Source organism: Panthera onca, chromosome D4 (genome assembly GCF_046562875.1).
Source record: "Panthera onca isolate mPanOnc1 chromosome D4, mPanOnc1 haplotype 2, whole genome shotgun sequence".
NCBI classification, from domain to species: Eukaryota; Metazoa; Chordata; class Mammalia; order Carnivora; family Felidae; genus Panthera; species Panthera onca.
The window spans coordinates 45,554,635-45,577,536 of NC_138351.1; the positions used below are offsets into that span (position 1 = coordinate 45,554,635).

Here is a 22,902-nt window from a genome sequence, read left to right on the forward strand (position 1 = left end):
AAGCCACCACGTCCACCACTGGACACCCAATTCTGTCCCCTAGGTAGAGTTAAAGCATTTAAGAATAAAGTCTCTTCTAAACAGGTATGTTACCTTGAACATCCTTGGAACGGTGGGGCTTCGAACAGTATGTGGGATATTACGTAGGCCTGAGCTGTCTTTCTGAAAGGTTAGCTGGGTTTGGAAAAGGGATCGGCAGAAACATTTTTGGTGGAAGAAAACCAATTTTATCGGCTCTTTCCACAAAAAGGGGAATCGTGATTCAGATCAGAGACACTGGCTTAGCAATTTAAAACTGTTTCGCACAGTCGCCTAGGTGTCTCTTATAGAGTTTTTGTCTCCCCATCTTTTTACGCTTTCCCCTACTTGGACACGATATGCAAGCATATGTGGACACGCCTGTCTACATAAAGGGAGAGGGAGAAGTGGACTGCAGTGAAGGTGTTTATAACGGCAAACGTTTTCGTTGCTAACGTGACTGCTATATGCTACCTAGGATGGAAGCATAATCCTGCTGCAAAACCAGAGGCAAAAACTAATTTATTAGGGGTGGGGGTGGAGTTCGAGTTCTAGACACACATCCCTCCCCCCGCACCCGGCTGCCCCCCCACCCCGGTCAAAGTACTAGAGGAAAATTTAAAGAAAGCTTCTCATACTCAGCCTGTCTCAAACCATATTCGCAATCACCCAGTTGATTTTATTTGAAACCTATCTATCTAAGAAATTAAACCCTGCCATTTTTCCTTTGTGCTTAGAATACTAACGCCCGTTAGGATACGCATGTGCCAAACATATTTTTCGACAGGTTTCAATGGTGTTTATAAACATGGCAGAACTGAGAGGGTTACTTGAAGAGAAGTATAACTATTTGAAATTCATCAAAAGGGGATTTATTATTTCTGCATTTAAGGATTCGATGAGAGTAAGAATACAACTTGCAAAAAATCAACAATGTGACTCTCACTCTGGAAATTTTGTGGACAGCTCTTTTTGCTGTGTCCATGAGGAAGTTTTCTTGAATTTCGTTATTAAATGTACAAACTTACATTTTGACGAGAGTCTGAAGACATTTGCTTTATTGCCTAAATTTTAGGTCTAAAGTTTATCACTGTAGTAGCTTCCCTTCTTGTTGTCCTTGTTGTTTGGTCGCTTATGTTACCTAGTTTCCTGGTAAACAGCCAGAGGAACGAGAAAAATGTTCACACCGCCAAATCATTTTTGCCATACAACTTAGTTACAAAAATAAAAATGGCCCGAACTACATATATACATTTCTAGTTACACTACACAGATATTTCAGTTAAACCACATCCATTTCTGGCTTAATTAGAATATGTGGATTAGCAGTTAGAAACGTTTAAAGATTTCTAAATTTTGCAAACAATTCATATAAGCATCGCCCTCCCCCTTTCATCTGCAAAGTTAAAAACAGAACCAGACACAACTAAAACCACGCCTAAAACCACACAAATCAGTCACCTTATATCCAAAATGACTCCAGAAGTGTTTCTGGAGTTAAAACACTGAGTAGGGGACACACAACAAATGCTTCAAGGGCGGTTCATGCCAACCATCAAGAATCATAACATTACCGGAAAAGTACACTTGTCCTTGGGGAGGACGCTTCAGAAGTAATTTACAAGGAGCATGGCTGTATTATAATTTTTTTAAAGGAATAAAATAGTGTCTTTGGATAGAAAGAAACAATGTAAAAAAAAAAATCCCCTTTTTAAAATGCAGAAATAACTTCATTATCAATCTGCATTTACATTACTGCCCAAAAGAATGGGTCTGGAAAGCCCATTTTCTGTACAGACACTAGTTAATCTCTGTATGAAAAGACAGCATCTGGCATGGGAATAAACAAGGGAGAGCCTAGAGACCGGTCTATTCGCACACATAGAGGCTTTCTTAAGGCTGATCCAGTGAATGAACCTTTGGATCCAGAAGTATTTCTTCATTTCCCCTTCTTTTCGGTTGAGTTCCTAGCAAAAACTTGAAAGATGAGCTGTTCTCACTTTGCACATCTCCACTTATGGACAGGATGGAATAATGACACCAAAAGTACTTCGGGGTTTTTTTTTTTTTTTCTTTTAAAAATAATTCGCTTTCTTTTGCATGCCACAGGACAGATTTCTAGTTTTAAAACAGGGTACATCAAGAACAAAAATATCCCCCCCCCTCCCCAGCCATCTTTATTTTCACCAATACAAGAAATCCTTCTGGAAACATAAGCAAGTGACTAAACAGGATCGAACCACTGAATCTACAAGTTAATACATAATCTGTTATGGCAGCATAACCAAGAATCTTCCCCCAAAGAAAGATTTTCATTTTCCAAATATAAAAGAGTCTAAGAGGATCATACAGGAACAAAAATCTCTTATTCCAGGTTTTATGGTAAAGATGGAGAACATACTGGCAGCCGAAGAAAGCTGAAACTCTAATAAATAGATCCAAATTAAGAATTTCTACAACATTTCTTTAGAAAACAGAACCAGGATTCCTTTTTTTTTTTTTTTTTTAAACGATCCTGTGGAATGCTTTTACTTCCATATTTATCTAGTATTAGAACAGTAAAACAGACACAAGAAGAATGTTGAAGACAGCTCAACAATGCTGGATGCAGGACGTTTACAGGTACACTTGGTTAAAAGTCCTACAGGTTTATTGACTAAGGCTAGACAACAATTCATATGATCCTATTTGGTGCATTTTCTACCATGGTCCAAGATCATTATATGGATACAGCCAAGGGCTGGGCCCCAACTCTCAGAAGAAAGACCACAAAGAAGAAAATCAGGGTGGCAATTTGGTCCCCCCAGTTGATCATTTGTGTCCTGGAACTGGAAAAACAAAAGGTGGCAAATGCGGACTGCAACGAGTAAAAGGACTTGGAAAAGTTGGTGGAGAGTGGCACGGTGTACAAGTAAGGTCACTGGGCTTGGGATGGCAAGGGCGCTGCATTGAAAGAGCATCCACGGGACCAAGTACAAGTACTTATAATGTCTTGTGGTGTCATTCCCTCAACGACTTTAGAATATCTGTATGCGATAATAAATAGATCAGTTATGTAATAAGGCAGTGTGTTGAATATGCATTCGTCCTGTGGAATGAACCGCCACAGAGAGAGATACATGATACCATACACATTCTTTAAGTTTTCTTGTGTTGTGTTTGATTTATTTTCAAGGCTATCCAGGCTAACTCTTCCCGGGGATTTCCTTGGAGAGAAGAGTGGTCCGCTGAGGCTGGTTTGCTTAACCTCTCCTTTATCAAGAGATGATGACTGGCTTTAAAGAAAAATAAAGCTGAAGGTTGTTTGATTTTTATTTTTTCCCTTTTGGTTGCATCATTCTGAGTGTTTTCATATAAACAAACAAAAAAAAATCACAACCAAAAAAAAAAACCAAAACAAAACAATAGTTTTTGATGCATCCAGTTGTTGTATCCTCAGGATGTTCCAGATGTTTCCAGGTAACTCTGTAGTTTACGGACTGTGGTTTTGTCCAGCGAGCAAAGGTCAAAATCAAATGTCGTGTTTGTGATATGAAAGTGTCCAGTTTCTTCTATAAGGTTCACGATCTAGGGGAATAAAGAAGAGAAATTTTGGGAAATAAGCAATGGACATCAAAAGCCAGAGAGAGAGACAGAGAGACAGAGAGAGAGAGAGAGGGAGGGAGAGGATCACATATAGAACCAAGAGACTGATATTCTCCTTTATGGCAAGAAGGTCCTATGCCATTGATGGCAAGGAACCCTCTCTTAGCCACTGTGGTAACAAGCCAAAGGAATGTTAACTCTTTGAAATTCTCAATGAGAACAGAATACCTGTTCTCATCATTCATATCCTTTAAACTGATTTCTGCTTTCAAGTCCTCAATAGACTATTTTACTGTATGGGTGGTTAGAGGGAGGTACAATTTCAAGACCCCTTTCAAAATTAGCTACAGACTCAATGGATAGTGACTAGAGTAAGGAAATTCCATCCTAGAAATAACAAAACTCCTTATGAAAAAAGTACACATACATGCACACACACAGAATAATGGTCATTTCTCTTTCTGATTATGTTATTGTTGAAAGCTTAAAGTACAAAAACCCACAAAGAAAAAAAAGCCAACTACAATCCCACCCTCTGAAGACCATGGGGAGGAACTGGAAGGGGTTACTGTTTTGTTGCTTGATTTGGGTAACGGTTACAAAAGACACATTCACTCTGTTAAAATTCCTCCAGCTATACACTTTGTTACACTTCAACAAAATGAAGGAAAACCTATACTTATTACTTAGAGTCGTGTTCCGTTTATTCTCTTGAATACTTGGGGGTAATAAGTATGATCTAGAAAATGAATTATCTAGAAAATGCATTATCTATAAAAAGAAAAGGAAAGCCTTTGTCTCCTCGTTTGGAATAGTCATACCTCATTTCTTACTGTATTGGCTCTAACTTCCAGAAAGAGATGGCAGAAGGTACTGTTGCTGTCTTGCCTTGGCTTACAAGAGGGTGCTTCTAAGGTTTCAAGGTTAAGAATGATGTTGATTGCTGGTTTGGGAGAATCTTTCCTCGTGTTGTGTGTCTCTCCATTCTTATTTTACTAGTAATTTTATCCAAAATGGACGCTGTGCTGGGGTTGCATGGATTTTAGAGATGTATGTTGTAGGTAAACTGGGATGGAGGGGGGTTAATCTTAGCAAGCTTTGTGGGAGAGAGAAGACAAATCAACATCAGGATGAAAGAAAAAATATTTGCAGAGAAAATTGGCGAACCCTCCACTCCCCTCCTATCACTTGCTTCCCATTCTCTTTCATTCAATAACTTTAAAGAAGAGAACAGTTTTCATTATGTAGCCTATTATTTATTCAATGGAGTTTTACATTACCTAATTTCAGGTTGAAAGCAGCAGAAAGGAAACTTTTGACCCTCTCTTCTTAAGATTAGTTTTCTTTAAAAAACAGTAAGTTTGTGAACTACTCCCTATGGGTCAGTGGCTCTCCATAGAAAATGTACCCCCCATTCCTGACATATTTGACTTCCACAGAGGCATAAAAGACATATTGAACCCCAGTCCAATTAATCACACAGCTCCAGACTGAGTTGTTCTTGCCTTACTCAATGGCTGGAACTATTTTTTACAGATAGAACTACAGGTTTCATAATAAAAAAACAAGTTACTCTCACTGTGAAATCATGACAGACACAGCAACCTGTCTACCTAACATCCATTTATCCCTTCTTTTTCACTAGTAGAAGCTGGATTTTTCTGGAAGTGGCAACATGCCCAGCTAAAACGCTGGCCTCCCCAGACCCACTTGCAGCATGTGGCAGATACTGCTATTTATTTTGTCAGAAGTCGCTGGGATTTCAGGACAATTTTTAAGCAGGATACAGACAGTGAATATGTGTCTTTGGAAAGATGGCAGAGCAGAAGGGCAAAGAGTCTACATCCTCAATGGCACTTTTTTAATGCTTTATTGATTTTTGACAGAGAGAGGGAGATATAGCATGAGCGGGGGAGGGGCAGAGAGAGAGGGAGTCGCAGAATCCGAAGCAGGCTCCAGGCTCCAGGCTCCGAGCTGTCAGCACAGAGCCCGACGCAGGGCTTGAACTCATAAACCGCGAGATCATGACCCAAGCCGAAGTTGGACGCTCAACCAACTGCCCCTCAATGACACCTTTTAAGCCACTACATTGACCACCTATTATATGGGTGGATGGCGGGGGTGGAGGAGTGGGGTGTGGGTAGGTAGACAGAGGGCCTCACTTAAACCCCTGGACTCAGGGTTCTATCTCTAGCTCATGCATCAAAAGATTAGAAAGGCTGTTCCCAGTTATGGTTAAAATACTACGTTCACATAAGGACTTACCAAGCAAGAACTTACTAACACTAACAAGATGGAAGGGGGACACTCATTTGTTTTATTAATAGTTATTGAGCTTTGGATATGTCCACACACAAACTTTTCAAGGCAATCAAATACTTAGTATGTGTTGACTATCAATTGAATTAAGGGTGCTTTCCAGAGTAAATTATCTTTTTCGCTACATTGTAAAGAAACAGTATAGGCCTAGTAAAAATACGTGATCTTCAGGACAGGAAAAAATAGGCTTTCAATGTACACAGGGGAGGCAAATGACAATTGTCCCAGAGTGTGACTGCTGGCCACTGGGTAAGTGACCAAGCATTCTGAATGGAGTCCCAAATTATGTGTATCAGTTCTGATGGTGCTCACTATTTGAATGGCATCCCACAGAACATTATAACCTCTGACCCTCCATTTCCTCCTCTTCTGTAAAATGGGGATAACGGCACCTGTTTTACCTATGACACAGATGTGCAACAGGGTCAAATAAGATAATAGGATAAATGAAAGCTTCTTTATAAACGGAATTGTGACGCAGATCAGGGAAACGTGATTATGATTACCATATAAACTTATCCTTAATGTTCTAGGAGGTAACTGGACAGCACAGGAACCATCAGACCCAGTGCTCTCTCCACCTCCCCTCATTGACTCTTGGCCATTTCATTGACACTAAAACAAATGAAGCGGGGAAAATGCCAGAAGCTAAAACTCAGAAAAGGCTTACTTGAATCTTTAAAAAATAATTATAATAAAAGTTGGCAGGGATAAGGGAAGAAAGCAAGGAGAACAGAAGATGAGGGAGAGTAGTTAAATCACAATGTAGGGGTAAAACATAGTCCTAGGTTTTCCCTTTGAAATGACAACTCACTCCTTTAAGAAAATCGCTTTCTGTGACTCCGTTTAGCTAATGACTTAACAGTAAGTACAAAACAGAGCAATAAAGATACCTTCTAGAAAAAGTTGCTTGATTCTGAAGCAAATAAACCCATTTGCCAGCCAGGGGATGGGGTGTCTCGTAGGTTTCCAGGGCTTGGCTGACAGGCCTCCTACCTCCTCCCCACGCGGCACCCTCCCCTCCCCCCACCCTGCCCGCCTGCAGCCACAAACAAAGAAATGAACGGGACCTGATCAATCTCCCTAAATGAGCCCCACACTTTTATGGGAGCTTGTAAGAATACATCAAGGTAGATGCAGAGATGGCCTCAAAGTACCAGTAGTGCAGCAGGCGGGGCGTTCGGGACAACTTGCCAAAGAGAACGGCATTAACGACTTGAATTATTAGAGCATGCACCCACGTCTTCAATTAAGTAAAGACTTCATAAAGAAAAATAAATGTGGGTTCCTTTCCAGGAATCCTGATGGTTAGGACATCAGAAGCACAGCATCAACCCGTCTTATTCTGATGACAGGAGCCACAAGGCCTAAAAGCACCCCGCTGGTCCTCCGAGGATGGCTGTCTGCCTCTCTATAGGCATCACCTTGCTCTGCTGATGCGGTGTGGCCCCACCTTGGTGCCCTCGCCCTGCATCATCCTGCAACAGTAAAGACCTCCCCCAAATAATAATAATAATAGAAGAGCGACTATAGATAAGAAAGGAAGGCAAGGGCACAGTGTACGCGTAGTAGAAAAGGAAGAGTATCTCAGCTGCTTAACTCATTCTTCTGATCACGGTTATGGTGAAAACATTCGTGATGGATTATTTCCTGCCACAGATGCCTTTTAGGGGGTACCATGCAGGCAGGGTTTTTTGTTGGTTTTTAAAGGGGGGTATGATCCACTTGTTAAATCGGTGGCTCCTTTCCCCAACCCTGGTTTTTAATTATAAAAAGGTAGATGCATTGTTCTTGGTCTAATTACATTAAAAAAACCAAACCAACCACAGTTCTTTCTGTCCCAAAGCAGCCTTTTCACTGAGGGCAAGTACTGAACACGCTTTGCTTGAACCGCTTCTGCCTGAGGTACGTTCGGGTCTTCCTGGAGGATCGCCTTGGCTACCAACAGGGAAATGCTGTCTACCGTGGGACCCTGTGTGTCCTGCCCCGGGGCTAGAGGCAGGCCTTCGGGATCGTAGCCACGGGGGATTCCGTAACATGGGGGCGATCTCCCAAGATGGGGATGATGATTCTCAGCAGAAGACTTCTCAGGGAGGCTTCTCCACGTTGTGAGAAGGAATACCCCAATATACCACTCACTTCCACCTCCCTGAAGATAATTTTAAAAGTCCAGGAGCTGTTCTCTAGCCTGTTAACCTGTCTTCTGAGGAAAGCGTGGTTCTCGTTAGAGCTTTTTCTTCCTCCTAAGAAGCAGCCAATCCAGACTCAGCTCAATTGCTGGGGAGGTTAGAAGTGCTGGGTCTCCCTTTCCAAATAAATGTGGAATGCACGGTTTGAAGAAAAATCAAATCCTTCAGCAGTCCTCGGTACTCACATCTCTGGGTTTGGATGTATCCCCTGTACTGTATTTTTAACCTAAGGAAAAGTGGCTTAAGAACACAGGCTCTCTTGATCCAGACCTTCTGCTCAGTAAGCTAGAAACCAGGGGCCAGTACCATATGTCCCCAGAGTAAAACAAAGGCATTAGCCACTTTCTGTGAGCCGAATAAAACCATCAGACCAGATTTTTTGATAGGATGCGTCTGATAGTAAAAGACCTAGGATGGGATCCTGGCCTCGCCAGAAATCCCGTCGCAGGGGCTCAGGCCCGCGCGGCGGTGAAGACGTGGCCTCTGTGGAATGAATTCCATGAGATGAGCAGCTCTCGAGGTGGGGAATAACATTAGTCCTCAGTAGTGCTATGTTTTACAATAGGAATTAATTAAGCAGTAAACCGTGACAGGACATGCATCATGGTATCATAATCGCGAGCCTCAGCTGCATTACGAGGCAAAAGGCCAAAGACTGAGAGCTTTCAACCGGCCTGGGAATGCAATTAGGCTGAAACGCTGTGCGTCCTGGAGCGCCTTGATGCCAGGCTAAAAATTCATAGCTGTCACTCTCTCCCTCTAGGACACTAAAGTAATCCACTTCGATAGAATTCTCCAGGAGGCCACCTTGCCTCACGATTCTTTCAAAGGTCAAATCAAAGGACAATATGAAATCGGAATGCCAACGACACCCCAAGGTAAGGCCTTGCCAACGGTCTGCTTCCTCCCCTTGATGGCTGGGCGTTCTTTGTGAAGGTGTCCCAGCCCTGCCCAAACATCTGTTCCGCTCTCCGGCGAGACTCACTATCTGGGCCCAGCTTGTGCGTTAGTAGCTTTATTGGACAACCGCTCCACAGTGGTTCAGAGCTGGTGTTTAAAAGGGGATAGAAAGGGACGGGACTATCCGCTAATAGATTTACCATCACCATTCAGTCAATTAACCCCAAGTAATTGGTAAATGGCAAGCTGAACAATTTTCATTTCGACAAAAGAACGTTGAAGAAAGACACCAGCAGAGGACTGGAGTAATTCTTAGGGTAAACCACTCCCCTCCCCGCACTCGCTTACAGAGAAACACAAGAAATCTAACTCGTCCCAGTTAGGAACTGTAGGTCTGTAACCTTGTGGTTCAAATCTGAAACTCTAGAAGGGTTAAAAAGCGTATCAGACAAATCAGGGAACTTGGCAGGTTCGAGAGTATGTATTTATAGATTTCAGCAAAAAATGTACACAGAATATAAATGTGACCATCAGCCATTAAACATTAAAAAAAGATAACCCACACACAGCTGGGGTAGATTAAGTACTCCTTCAAGTCATTTGAAAGTAGTAATAAAACAAAATTTCAAACAGTGAAATAATCTACAAACCCACCCTGGAATTCAGAACGCAACCTTCTCTTTGGGTGTTAAAGAACTAAGTTATTTTATCGATAGCCACTGTTAACGCAACGGACGCGTGTACTATAACTATAGTAAAATTAAAAAGCACCCTTATCTTCTCAAAACATCAAATTGTACGAACAGAAGTTTCCCCACTCCACAAGAATTTCACAGTTGAGTTCATAATAATAGATGTATGTTGTAGAAGATAAGAGAAACGAGGAAGATATTTATTTCCCTCAGAAGAGCACTGGCAAAAGGTTACTAAATTGAAATCGCAAATGTTTACCCCATTTGACTGACATTCTTATCACTGTTTTCTCATGAAACTAGAAGCCTGGCCCCAAAGGCTTCTGCACTTCCATTATCCCCTCCTTCAGCCCACATGACAGCATCAGTCAGCCGGCTGAGGCATCGGTACAATCCGGCACCGTCACCTCCACGACGACCCAGTTTTCATCCTCTGCAACACCGGGGGAGGGGCGGGAGCTGCAGAGCGGACTTTGAGGTAACCTGGGCCATGAGCCCCCCTCCCCCCAAAGACTTCTGCTGACAGCATAGGGTTGGTGTGACCTCCAGGTGTTACGATACAGAGTAGGCCTTGAGGCTTCTAGAAAGGGTCGTGCTAAAAAGCAGTTCTCACCTGCTGCAGAATGTGTCTTTCCCTCAGCGTCATTAACCTTCTGTGGAGCTCGACCAGTTCATCTAGGTAGGCCTGAAAGAGAAGAGTATCCCCCAAAAGAACAAGCACTTTAGGAAGCGATCCACAAACAAAACAAGAAACGAACAGGAACATACAAGCAGCAGGTGGAGGTTCCCCGTTCTACCACCCTTCCCGGGGCTGTGTGGACTCGGTACCCAAGGCCTTTGCAGACCAAGTCTCTCCTGGCCAACTCGTATAAAGCCAGCTTTTTTACGAGGGGCAATTCTTGCACTTATGTGCTCTCAACAAGATTCAAAGGAGCAGACTCACCCTCTCCTGGTAACACCCTCCACAGAGAGAAAGGGTACTCAATCCTAAATTGTGAATTTAAACATATTATCACAGGCTATCACTTTTTTTTTTTTTAATTCTTCCATCTCAGAAGATTTTTAACTAAGATTCAACTAAAAAAAAGTCTAAATTTGAACATGGGAGTATAAATGCACATTACCAATTACATCAGGACAAACTCTATTAAAAAAAAAAAAAAAAAGCTTTCCTGGTCATACCTAACATCGCCAGTAAATAGGAAGTGACAGAAGAGAATGTCTTATGAAAACTAGAGATTGCTATCCATATTAGCATCTGGTTTGTCAAAAGCTCCCTTGCAAGGACAGAAGCGTACCTCTCTTTCCATATGCTCAGACTCATGAATCTTTGTTAGCATAACTGCATGGGTTTTTCTAGCGTCGTTTGCAGCGAAGGCAAAGGAAAGGTTGGTGAAGCTTTAGTCAGGCCTAGCCTGATCCTGCAGAGCGTGTTATCACCCTGCCCGCAACAGGTCTGGAAGTCAGATGGCGAATGCACAATGCACACTTGGAAAGCACGTAACATGAGGCTCGGGCGTCCTGCTCCCTTGTGGCTGACACTCCTCAACCCTCTATCTCCACCATGATTTTCTTACCTCCCAATTCAGTGTGCCCCAAATCCCTTGGCAATACAGGCATCGTGGCAAATGGTAGCATATGGGCCCAGCTTAACGCTGAAGATCTAAGCAAGACTTGGAAAATCAACTACAAAGCACTGAGGAAAAGTGCTCATCATTTGGTGAGGGGGGTGGGGGTGGTGCTGGGCACTTCCAATGCAGAAATGAAAGGGGAACCACCAAGGATGTTTGAGGGAAACACAAGGAAATGGAAGACACGTCAGTGCTGCAGCACTCATAGAACGCCCTGGAAACCTACCTTGTCACATTCCCCGTTCTTTATTTGCTTATCTGATTTGCTTTGCTTTATTGGACTTTTCACTTCAAGAATCTAGGGATCAAAGAGAACGCTGTTAAACTTGATTTCAAGCACTTCGTAGCTGACCTGCCACCTAAACAAAGGCACTTACGAATGAAATGTTCTACAATAAGATCACTTTCCAAACAGCAAGTCTCCTCTACACATTTTCTTTCGTCTCATCTAATCTTACTCTTTCTTAGAAAATAAAGGACTTATATCTGAAATGCTGAGTCAGGCCAAAAGACTTTAAAAAAAGAAGTTGACGATAAGGAAATTGATCTAAGCTTCCCAGGCTGCTGCTTTTTTGTGACAACACTCTCACACATATGCACAGCAGCTGAGTTATACGAGATTATAGTCCCCTCCGGCAGGATTTTTTTTTTCTTATTCATTCTGCTGTTTCAGCATGACTACCAGTGCTCAGTATGCTAGGGATGATAAAACAAACACTCAGATGCCCCTTTTTAGTACCTGCCTTTCAGATTCTAAAAATTACTCATATCCACTAAATTGATGCAGCTGTGAAAATGAAGATGGCCATCAGTTACACTGGTTGCTCCCAACCTGGCATCCTCCAACTCAAGAAATCAAGAGCCAGGGCTATCTTCCATGGCTCAAGAAATGATGTGTCTACCCGTGATAAAATAGCAAGCGCCTGTCATTTTAGAGGAACCAATTACAACGTAGGATATGAACAGTAGTTTGGCATGCTGTTTAGATGCTTCCGTGGGGAGCTAGGTTTCTAATTAATAAAAAGGAGAAACAAATTATTATTTAATAAATACAGCTGATTTATTGGAGTCTTCAAAATTGAGGATTATGAGGGAAATATTTTTAAATGGGCCTCGTTTCAAATTGCTGAGATCCACTGAATTTATTGATGAGTGTTTACAAATGTACATAAACAGAAAAGGCAAAGTAATTTGTCTTTTTCATGATAACCTCATTACCAAGTGAGTTATAATCTCAGAAGCTAATATTATGGAGGAAAATGCCAAATAAAGGATATATTTAAGAAGTCTCATATTCCTGGGGTGCCTGCATGCCTCATTAGGTTAAGCATCCAACTCTTGATTTTAGCTCAGGTCATGATCTCATGGTTCGTGGGTTCGAGCCCCACACTGGGCTCTGTACTGACAGTGTGGATGGAGCCCGCTTGGGATTCTCTCTCCCTCTCTCTGCCCCTCCCGTGCACTCTCTCTTAAAATAAACAAACATTTAAAAGTAAATAAGTAATGAATAAATAGATGTCTCATATTCCCATCGCTCCTTATCCATTCTCTGCTGTAACACACACACTCATAGTTCTATTCAAAAATCTACCATATTCCATAATACAAAAATGATTTTAAAATGAGTTCACTTTTAATTTGTGGGGGAAACAGCACTGATTGGGCTCAGAAACTCAAGTTCAGGTCCATAGCCCTATTATTTAACATTTCGGACCTCAAAAAAATGAGACGAAATCGAAGAGATGAACAAGAAAATGTCCAGATTCCCATTCAGCTGTAAAATTTTATACTACCAATAAACATTTTACCTGTTGAGGATAGGACCATGACATTCTGGAAAAGACCAAATGCTTTCAAAAGGATATCTTTTCCTTTGAATTTAGAATGATGCACAGGTAAGAAGTGAGCTTCTAACAGAGCCTTTCCTGAGAATTGCCTTCATTTCTTCAGTTTTAACATTAAGATAACCAGATGACCAATCTGACCAGGCTCACTCACTTAAAATACAATGCTTTGGGCAACACAAGGAAATTACTTAATCAGTGGGGCAAGGCAATCGTTTTTCACATGCTGCACTGTACAGGAAACCCAACACTCTGCTACATTCAGAATTTCCTTCTCTCTATTGTTGCTGGAAATGAGACCTCCAGGGAAACTCAGAGCTCTGAGACCTAGGAGTAAGTAGGTCAGTAGATGGCACTCCTCGCCAACTCAGACCACACGGTGGGGCAAAGCAGAGACAATCTGCTGAGATTTCAGGCCAGAAAGAAAAACAGTGCCTGCGTGCTTGCCTAATGCACTAGAAAACTGAATTGTGTTCCTATCTTGTCCCACTCAGAGGGTGGGTGGGTGGGGGGGCAAGTCGGTCACTGCACTCCCGGGGTCAAAGTGACTAAGGGCTCTGTATTTGTAATGCAACTTTGCTCACTAGGTTTAGAGAGTTCTACCACCTTCTCTTCAGAGCAGAAAACAGAACATTCAGGGCACTTGAGTCCCACCCTACACATTCCGTAAGTGCGACAGCACAGAAGGCCAAACTACATTGAGATCCTAGTTTCTTTCTTCTGAAGCTTCAGTGGCAGGAACAAAAGCTCCGGGTGTCAGTGATCCGCCTCAAGTTACTGAGTGGCTGCCCAGAGAGGGCTCAGTTCATCTTCCTTCTTTGATCTCTCCCTGCTCCAAAATAAACAGCTTTGTCAAAACCTCATTCTGAGAGAGCTGAGCCAAGCTGAAGACAATTGTTTTATTTATGATCATTTCTTATCTTTAAGGAAACGACTCCAGAATATAAAAGTACACAGCACCTTGTCTTCCATGGGCTTATTTCAAACCAGTTTAACTAGATAGACTCTTTAATTTCTTTCAACATGCCTTGCAGGCAGATAGGTAATTTATGATATTCTGAATATTAACTTGGGTCCAATGGAGCACTTCCTTCCCTCAAGGCCCCTCTTCCCCACCCCCTTCTCCTCCACGCTTTCAGCCAAAAAGGATCTGGAATTTTGATTTTGTTTGAAACTCACACATATGGGAGGTTTGTAGTTAAACAAAACAAAGCAAAACACCTCTGGTTAAAATGGCACAGCACTCACTATTATTGCCGACGAGGCTTTACTGAAGGAAACTGCCACCCAGGCTGCCAAGACGCACCGTTTCTACACATGGTGGTCCCAGAAAACCGAGCGAAGATCCTTAATCTGAGGATATGGCTTGAGAATCAGACTTTCAAGATTATTATTTTTTCTGCATCCCTTTGTGAGGACTGACAACTCAATTATTCAGCAGATGGATCCTCTTCTGATCGGTCTTTCATGTTAATGATCACTAGCAGCTCGTAACAATACTCAGGTTAATTACTTGCTTTGTTGACATGTGGCTCTCTGTTCACTTTTTTTCAATAGTTAGAAAATGTTTGACTCAATTAGCACTTTCCCTTTTCCCTAGTCCCTGGAAGAACTGAGAACGGGTAAGGCAAACTCAGCTTTGCCTGGTAATTTATAGAAATGTGAAGACACACAGCAACGAAGGAAATTCACACTAAGAAGGCCTAACCGTGAAATGGAAGGTCTGTTTTCATTGATTTTATTTGATGGGAAACTTCAAATTCTCATGCATACTTTCAAATGAAGACTGAAAACACATCCGAGGGTGAAATTTAGGGGACTTTTATATTTTTAAGAAATTCTTACTGTTTCACTTCATCAGCATGGAGAATAAGATTAGCAATTTTTTAAGAAGTCCCAGAACACGGACTTCAAAGGGATAACACCAAACCTGAACCAATGCAGGTGATTTGAGGGGTTAAGAAACCAATACTAAACAAGGTTTTAAAAACCTTTTCTTGTTCTCTCAGTTCCAAGAATGCTCTAAAGAGATTAGAGCTCTTGTGGTACGTGTATTTCTTACCCTAGACTAGCTCAAAGTGAAAGCATATGGACTTTCTTATTATGCTTATAGGTGCATGGAGGAAGTGACATATAACTGAGTATTCCTGACAGATTGATGATTCACATGTGTGAAGCTACATTTATCGAATAAACATATGCCAAGGAACCAGTGGTATGCTATCTAATTGGATAAAGTAATTTTTACCCTCACCAGATAGATACTATTCATTTTTCAGTCTCGTTTTGCTAGACAGGTTTAAAAAAAAAAAAAGTCTGACAAAGAATCCAAACCTTTCCCTGAAGCCCAGACTTGAGCCAAGTCAACTCAAGACTGCCCATCCAGGAAGTGTTCAAGGGCAGTTCTAAAGGCAAGATGGGGGGCTTCAGGAGGGACATACCTCATGCCCCTAACTCCCAACAGTGCCACTCTGGCTGCTCATGAGGGACCCTGGTTCTAATACACACACACCACTGGAAGCGGAAATCAGTGCTCCATAGGTTTAAATTAAATATGCAAATATATTCAAAGTCCAAATTCTATTCTTTTGCCAGCTTATACTGAAGCACAAATTTACAAAAGAAACCCAAGTTATCTAGTTAGCCAGCCTAGGGCTCTTCCCGACTGATTGGTGATGATGGTTATGTGCTTTAGTCTTCACTTGCCCCTGAAGTGCTTGATGTGTGGTGGGGGCATGGCGGGCACTGGAGGTGGGGGGCCCATGGGTGCGGGGAGGTAGGGTAGGGAGGAAGAATGTACTAACCCCTTGAAGAGCCAGTCTGTAACACAATGAGGCTGGGCTGGCATTCACATGTAGGCCACAAAGAAACTGCAGTTGAATGTTAACTGGTGAGGCAGGCAACACTGATATTATCCCTACTCCACAATGGAGGCTTTAAGTTGCGGGCAAACTTTATAAATGAGGTATTTTAATTTTTACGAGATCTTATGCTTTATGCAAAATTTAAAGAAAACATCGTCAGCTAAAGAACTGCATTTTCCCCATAAAGCAACGATCACAAGTTCAAGGACAAGGCCGTTTAAAATTGTAGGACACCTGTGAAAAAGAATAATTTCCGAAAAGCACAGTTCTTTTATTTTCAAGTTCATAATATTCATATGAGAACTTGGATTAGGCAATTATTCTAGAGGTCACAGGGAATCTGCCTAGACAAACAGATAAGAATGGCTTACATAAATGAGTGTATCAACTCAATGCACTATGAGGCTTTTACAATATTCATGCTCCTTGAAATTAGTTTTAGTATTTAGAATATCCCAGTCTTAATCATTTGTTTGACAAAAGCTCTTCATCAGAACTTTCAAAGTTTTGCCTAGACCTTATCCAAATAACTATATTCTGAGTTGACTATTAAATTAATGTCTTCCTTTTGCTCAAGTTAGGACAATGATAATGACCATTATTTACTCTGCATTTTATTAACGATTTCTTACAATCCCAAAGGATGATCTTCTTTCCTGGAGGAGCACACACAGAGACACAGCACCTATACTAATAAAATCTACTCCCATCACCTTAAAGTGCCAAGTAGGTCTGAGCATGACCTCTTGTTCTTCACAAATATATGATTTATCATCCTCCTCAGAAGCCAGCAAGGCAGGTAGTAATATCGCCATTTACAGATGAGGAAACGGAGGATGAAAGATTTAAAGTTGTAAATTACTTCAATTAGTAAAACAAAGAAACAGGTTTTATACTAGCTTCAACAGGTATAGTCTTTCTAATTCATTAGATTAGCCTACTTACTGCTGAGGAGGGGGAAGAACAGACTGAAATCAGGAGCAGCACTTTCTGTCACCATCCCTACCGGCATCCGTGTAATTAACCCATCCGAGGGAACACACTTTTCATGACAACAGAAGTTCTCTTTTACCCCAACTGTGTGTTTATTCTTAGGGTTGTAGATTCCCATTTATTTGATATCAAGAGGGAGGGTTTGTTTTGTTTTTGTTTTTTAATTAAGGGCTAAAACCTTTTCTGTGCTTTGGGGCACATGGGTGGCTTAATCAGTTAAAAACATCTGACTTCAGCTCAGGTCATGATCTCACAGTTTGTGGGTTCGAGCCCCGCGTCGGGCTCTGTGCTGACAGCCTGGAGCCTGCTTCTGATTCTGTGTCTCCCTCTCTCTCTGCCCCTCCCCTGCTGTCTGTCTCTCAAAAATAATAAATAAGCATTAAAAAATAAAAATAAAGTTTTGTGTGCTTTGTAAAAATGATCACACCTAATTTTGCAGAGTCTTGAAGAATGCAAACCCAGCAATTTACCTGGTTGTTGTTGGTTTTTAATAAGGGTGGCGGGGGTTCGTGATGTAGGGGTGAAGAAGCCGAACTGCTTTCACTGTCGCTACCGTCACTTAAGCTAACTCTGAAAAGAAACAAGTCACACGCATCAGTACAGACAGCTCTTAACACATCTAGGGAAACAGGCGCAGAAAGCAAGGAATCCAAACGCTAAATCATTGAAAACTTGTTGTAACTCATGCAACTGCTAACACATACTGGCGCTTCCTTTGTATTTGGAACTGTGTTGAGTGTTTTGCCGGCTATTTCTCATTTTAATGACCCTTATTTCGACAGATGAGGAAACAGACTTAGACTAGGTCACCCGCCGAGGGCCAAGAGGTAAAAGTGGTGGCTCTGGGATTCAAACCCAGGCAATAGAGCCCAAGGCTGGTGTTCAGCCACTATATTTTACGGGCCCCGTTGATCTCCCTGCTCCAACTCCACCCACCTACTACCATGGAGCATGTTACCCAAGCCTGCAGAAGGTCGGCAAAATCAGTTTGTAGGTTACTATCTTTCCTTCCGAACCCCCCCTCCCCCGCCACCTCTCGGCGACAGGTGAACACTTCACCAATACGGCGAAAGTACAGGCTGCGGGAGTAGAAACAGTGACGAAGGAGAATATGTGTCAGTCACACAACAGCCCTGTGTGACTGACAGCTCAGGGGGACATCGAGGATGGGCTGTGTGAAGCCCAACATGCTAGACCCACGCCAACTATTTCTACTGTGCGGTGATTCAAGGCTGGCCCTGGTTTTGAACACTGATACAACAATTCATTGGAAATCTACTTCAGCAAGACGAAAAGTGTGTTCGGGATACCTGTTTAAAGAACCCTAATATCTTTCAACAACCAAAGATGACAAAAATACAACCCCTCCCCTCTTTTTCTCTTTTCAGAACAAAATAGAATTTTCTTCCAGCCAGAGTACGAGATATTTCTTTATTCTACACTGGTGTATGTATACCCTCTTTCTGAAATGCCCTTCAGAGTCTGTTCCCTCTCCTGGTATACCTAATACAATATTCTTTTCAGAGACAGAAAATGCTCTAGAAATCAGGACAGTTTTTCTTTTGCTGTGAATAGGCAATCACATTCCAGCCCTGTAATATATTCAGATAGACGAGATACAAGATAGGAAATGAAAAGGATACACTGGGACATCCTTTTAGCAAAAACTGATGGAACTTGTTTTTCTTAACTAAATTACATTAATGAAGTGTTCAGTTGAAGCGCTGCTCTAAAATGCTTCTTGACTGAAGTGGTAAGGCTGAGTATTTAAGCTGATTAAACAGTGGGGACTTTACAAGTGCAGGGAAGACCAAATGTTACCCAGGCGCTGCTGTGCTAACGGCACATGGCAGGCGGGGGAAAGACGCGGATCTCTAACAAACGTGCATGGCATCAGACAACACGCGAGCGTGTGGGATTTGACCTGCACGGACTCAGGGGAAGGGGCACCAACGGGGTGAGCCTCCACAGTCACAGAACATCTAGATTTTCTAAATAGCAATCACTGGAAATTGGCTCAATAGGTCATGCGTTTTTCATCAGGTAAATGTGAGAGCAGTCAGGGTTTGGGGCTGTTCTAAAATATGCTCACGGCCACATTCTGGTCCTTTTTTAGGTCTTTCTGTCCTACCCTTTAGTTTACTTCTTGGCAGATTAAAAAATTCTAAAGGGAAATGTTACAAAGCCAAGGACATAAGGCTCCTTATTTTCTCCTATTCAAAAAAAAAACACAGATCGATGAGTTTGGGGGACAAGGTAGAGGAAGAGGTATTGAGGGTAAGTACTGAGTGGCCACACGGAAGAATCACTGAGAGGTCTGAGAGGGCATATACTCCAAGGAGCCCTCCTCCAAGGACGCTGAGGAAATACCAATTAGGAAACACATGATCTGTCCAGTTTGGGTTAAGATGGTATTCTTTTAAGGAATTTTAGGGCCTTTTACACAGTAATGGGTAATGGGAAAAGATTTAATGCGAAGTATTATAAATGTAATTGGATTTTAAGTTCAAGTAGATTCATATTTTTTCTACTCAAACACATTAAAGTAAGCATGCCTATTTGTTTTCCTCGTGATAAAGAAATAAAACCCTCAAGGCAATTTCAAGTTGACTATTAATTATAAGTGACATGAATTACCATCTTCTAATGTGGAATTATGCCTCACAGCATTAAAGCTACTTAAGGAACCTAATTGTCAGCACACTTAAAAGGAATTTATTTTCTGGAAAACACACAGGTGATCCTAGTTTTAATTAGGTCACACACATAATTCACTGGAGCCAATTACTATTTCCAGCTACAAACAGCAAACATGTTTCCTTAAATTCTGAGACTATAGCAACGGATTTACTATGCACATTCTTCAAATGAGAACGGAGTTTACTTCAGCTGTCAGTCCTGCTACCTTGACGTATGCTTTCAAGAACAAGGACTCCTAATAGGACGTTTTCCCCATAGAATGTTTAGAGGAAAAACCTCTGCTCCCTGAGAAAAGGGATACAGAGTTCCCTGTAAAGGTGAATATAAGCACGCCAAGGGGACCCAACGGACACGAATGTGACCAGTTACCGCAGGCACGGGGTTTGGGGTTTCACACCTTTGCTGTGGTTCCACTGGGAAGGCTAGGGAACGGGCAGGCTTCCACCGCAGGGAGCTACACCCCTGGGAAGTCACTCACCTGCGGCTTCGGCTGCCTCCTCTATTTACAGGTCTCTCCATCTCGGAGTCATTGTCATTATCCTCTGCCTCATCTGATTCCTCCTCATTGTCATCCGAATGTAGATCTTTCATTATGGACCTTAAAGGACCTGAGGAATGACAGTAAACACAATCAATCACGTGACTTCAAGCACACTTAGTCATATTAGACACACAGGACTGCTCACCCGCACTGAACACTGGTCACAGAAAAAACAAACAAACCCATTATTATATATACTTATACAATTTACAAAACAAATTTGGTAGTTTCGGGAATGTCATATCTAACCAAAACACTATTGTTTTCAGAACAGATGCCCCAGGATGTTCATCGGAAAATCTCTATTTCCTAGGAATGTGTTACTGTGTATTTTTTTTCTCTAAGAAAAATTACATCTAAAAAGGAACAGAAAGGTCTATTAGTAAATTGAATGTTTTGTTAGGTTAATCCATGTATTGAAAAGTTGAGGCTAATAAATCACCATGGTTGTAACTTGTTCTTGGCAATGCAGCCTTTGTGTGGTAGTTTTTGATCTATTAAGGTTTAGCTGTTCCTTTTATTTCAAGGTCAATTTCAGGTCAAGCAAGCATTTCAGTCAAGTTCAGATTATAAAGTATGTCAATTCCATGGTGTAAGGTCCTATCTCTGATCTTCATATTGATCTTGGTCACCAGGTCTTGGGCAAGCAACAATGTTGTGCAGCCAATTTTTATTTTGCTTAAGAAATTCCTGGCAAAATACCAGCATATATTTACATAAATAAAACCATGCAATAAATCAGATGCCCAGAAAATTCAAGAGAGTATCCAGCATAAGATGGGACAGAGAGAGAGAGAGAGAGAGAGAGAGAGAGAGAGAAAGCCATAACTAGTTTTATTCTTGAACAGGACATAACTGGGGGGGGGGGGGGGGGGGAAGGAAAAAAAAATTCAGATTCAGCATGGCTTATTTTCATTTGACTGCTCTAAATGTGATGAAAACAAGACCACTCTCTTTAATGTTAAAGAAGACACTGTGGAGGCAATCAAGAAAGTGAGAGAGGCATTTTTATTCTGGATTAGGCGAGTCCTAAAGTCTAATCTATGACATAAATATCTCAGCTATCACTAAGTCAGTTCTAAAATAAGCGTTGATTCTTCGCAATCTCACACTCTGCAAAACCCAAATGTCTCTGCTTTTGTAGTGGGCTTATATCTTTGGAAGTGAGTGTAACAAGAAATTTGAGTAGCCAAAATGGTCAGTGTCTTTTATTTTTTTCCTGGAAGCTTAGCCTTAGCCCAAATACATACAACAATTTAATCCTTTTCAAAACACAGAAGACCATCAGGAATTGAGTATGGTCAATGAGAAAGGGAAAGTGCAACATGATGCTCAAAACCAAATTATTCCTCGATACAATCTCACTTTTCATGTTAAAAAAAAAAAAAAAAAAAAAGAGAGACCTTATTTGAAGATTTCCACACATGGAAATGTGTAAAATACACATTTAGTTAATGTTCTGGTTTAAACGTGTTAGATTTCTTTACATTTAAATCTCTTTATTTTAAAGTTCAACTAGAGGGAAAATATGTTTTAAAGACAGCAAATTAACACTTGCCAAAGAAAACAGGTCTATTAATCTGTAGAAGAAATAAGTAAATAAAATGAAAGACATCCAGGAGGGAGAGTAAAAACCTATTTCTCTATGTCGCAGCCTCTCAACTCCAGCTTTTGCTATTGTATTTCCTTGGGGAGCTCCCTGGGATGGGCTATGTCTATAATCCTTTTGTAAAATGGGACTCTGAAGGCAGGGACTGGAAAAGGGGGAATTTCTAGAGGCCGGCCTCATACATCAGAACAATACTCCAGTTCATTCCTAGGGGAAATAAATACAACTGCATAAAAGCCAAGTTACCATTCAAATAATAAAACAGTAGAAAATAAGGCCATAAATCAACTCATTAAGATGTTTTATGAGAAAAACGTCTCCCAGTTTGCCTGGGAGATACTGATACCTTGTTGCCTTGTCTGGGATGGTGTGAAGCTGGAGCTGGAACTGGAGCTGGAACTGGCAGGACTGGGCTGTTCAGACTTGAAAGAAGAAGAGAAAGCCATAATCAATACATTGGGGGGGGGGGGCATCACACATCCAAAATTAAAAACAACACTGTCGCCCCCAAATATTCTGCCCTTCAAAAACAGTCTGGCACTGCGTAAGAACAATGGCAACACAATGCATTCGGCCAAAAGCGGTGACACAGGAGAGTCACGCTGTCCTCTGTGTTTTGTCCGCCATATTTTTACTAGACGCAGAAACAAGTATACAAATTCAAGGATGATAAGACAAACACCTGGGTGCTACATGAGGGAAGAACCTGGCTTTGATTTCACGCCCGTGTTTACTGCTATCCAAATGTCCTTCTAAACGATTACCTTGATTGCCCTGTCTGCAATGTTTGATGGACTCAACCGGTTAAAACATAGTGGTAACGAGGCCAAGGTCACTGGTTCAATCACATTATGAGCCAGTTAATTTCACTCTGGTCCAAGGCCATGACCCAACCCTAACCCCATTCATCCACAGTTTGCAAACAGAGGTAATGTTCACAAGGAGATCTGGCCAAGTCTCACAAATGAGTCATGGGGAAATGTTGCCACCACTTAAAAAAAAAAAAAAAAAATTAAA

The 22,902-nt window shown here is 41.6% G+C and overlaps 1 protein-coding gene across 2 annotated transcripts in view; it reads right to left on the minus strand.

Moving 5' to 3' along the window:
* Positions 1-1,047: 1,047 nt before the first annotated feature.
* The window catches only part of MLLT3 (MLLT3 super elongation complex subunit), a 286,329-nt gene continuing 264,474 nt past the window's right edge, over positions 1,048-22,902 (minus strand). For both annotated transcript variants that reach the window (XM_078436759.2, XM_060609676.3), the window contains exons 6-11: positions 22,232-22,307; positions 20,214-20,343; positions 17,506-17,605; positions 11,561-11,632; positions 10,317-10,388; positions 1,048-3,585 (exon numbers count right to left, since the gene is read on the minus strand). In XM_078436759.2, the coding sequence (XP_078292885.1) occupies positions 3,454-3,585; positions 10,317-10,388; positions 11,561-11,632; positions 17,506-17,605; positions 20,214-20,343; positions 22,232-22,307 (582 nt within the window). In that variant the 3' untranslated portion in view covers positions 1,048-3,453. The remainder of the gene's footprint in view (positions 3,586-10,316; positions 10,389-11,560; positions 11,633-17,505; positions 17,606-20,213; positions 20,344-22,231; positions 22,308-22,902) is intronic.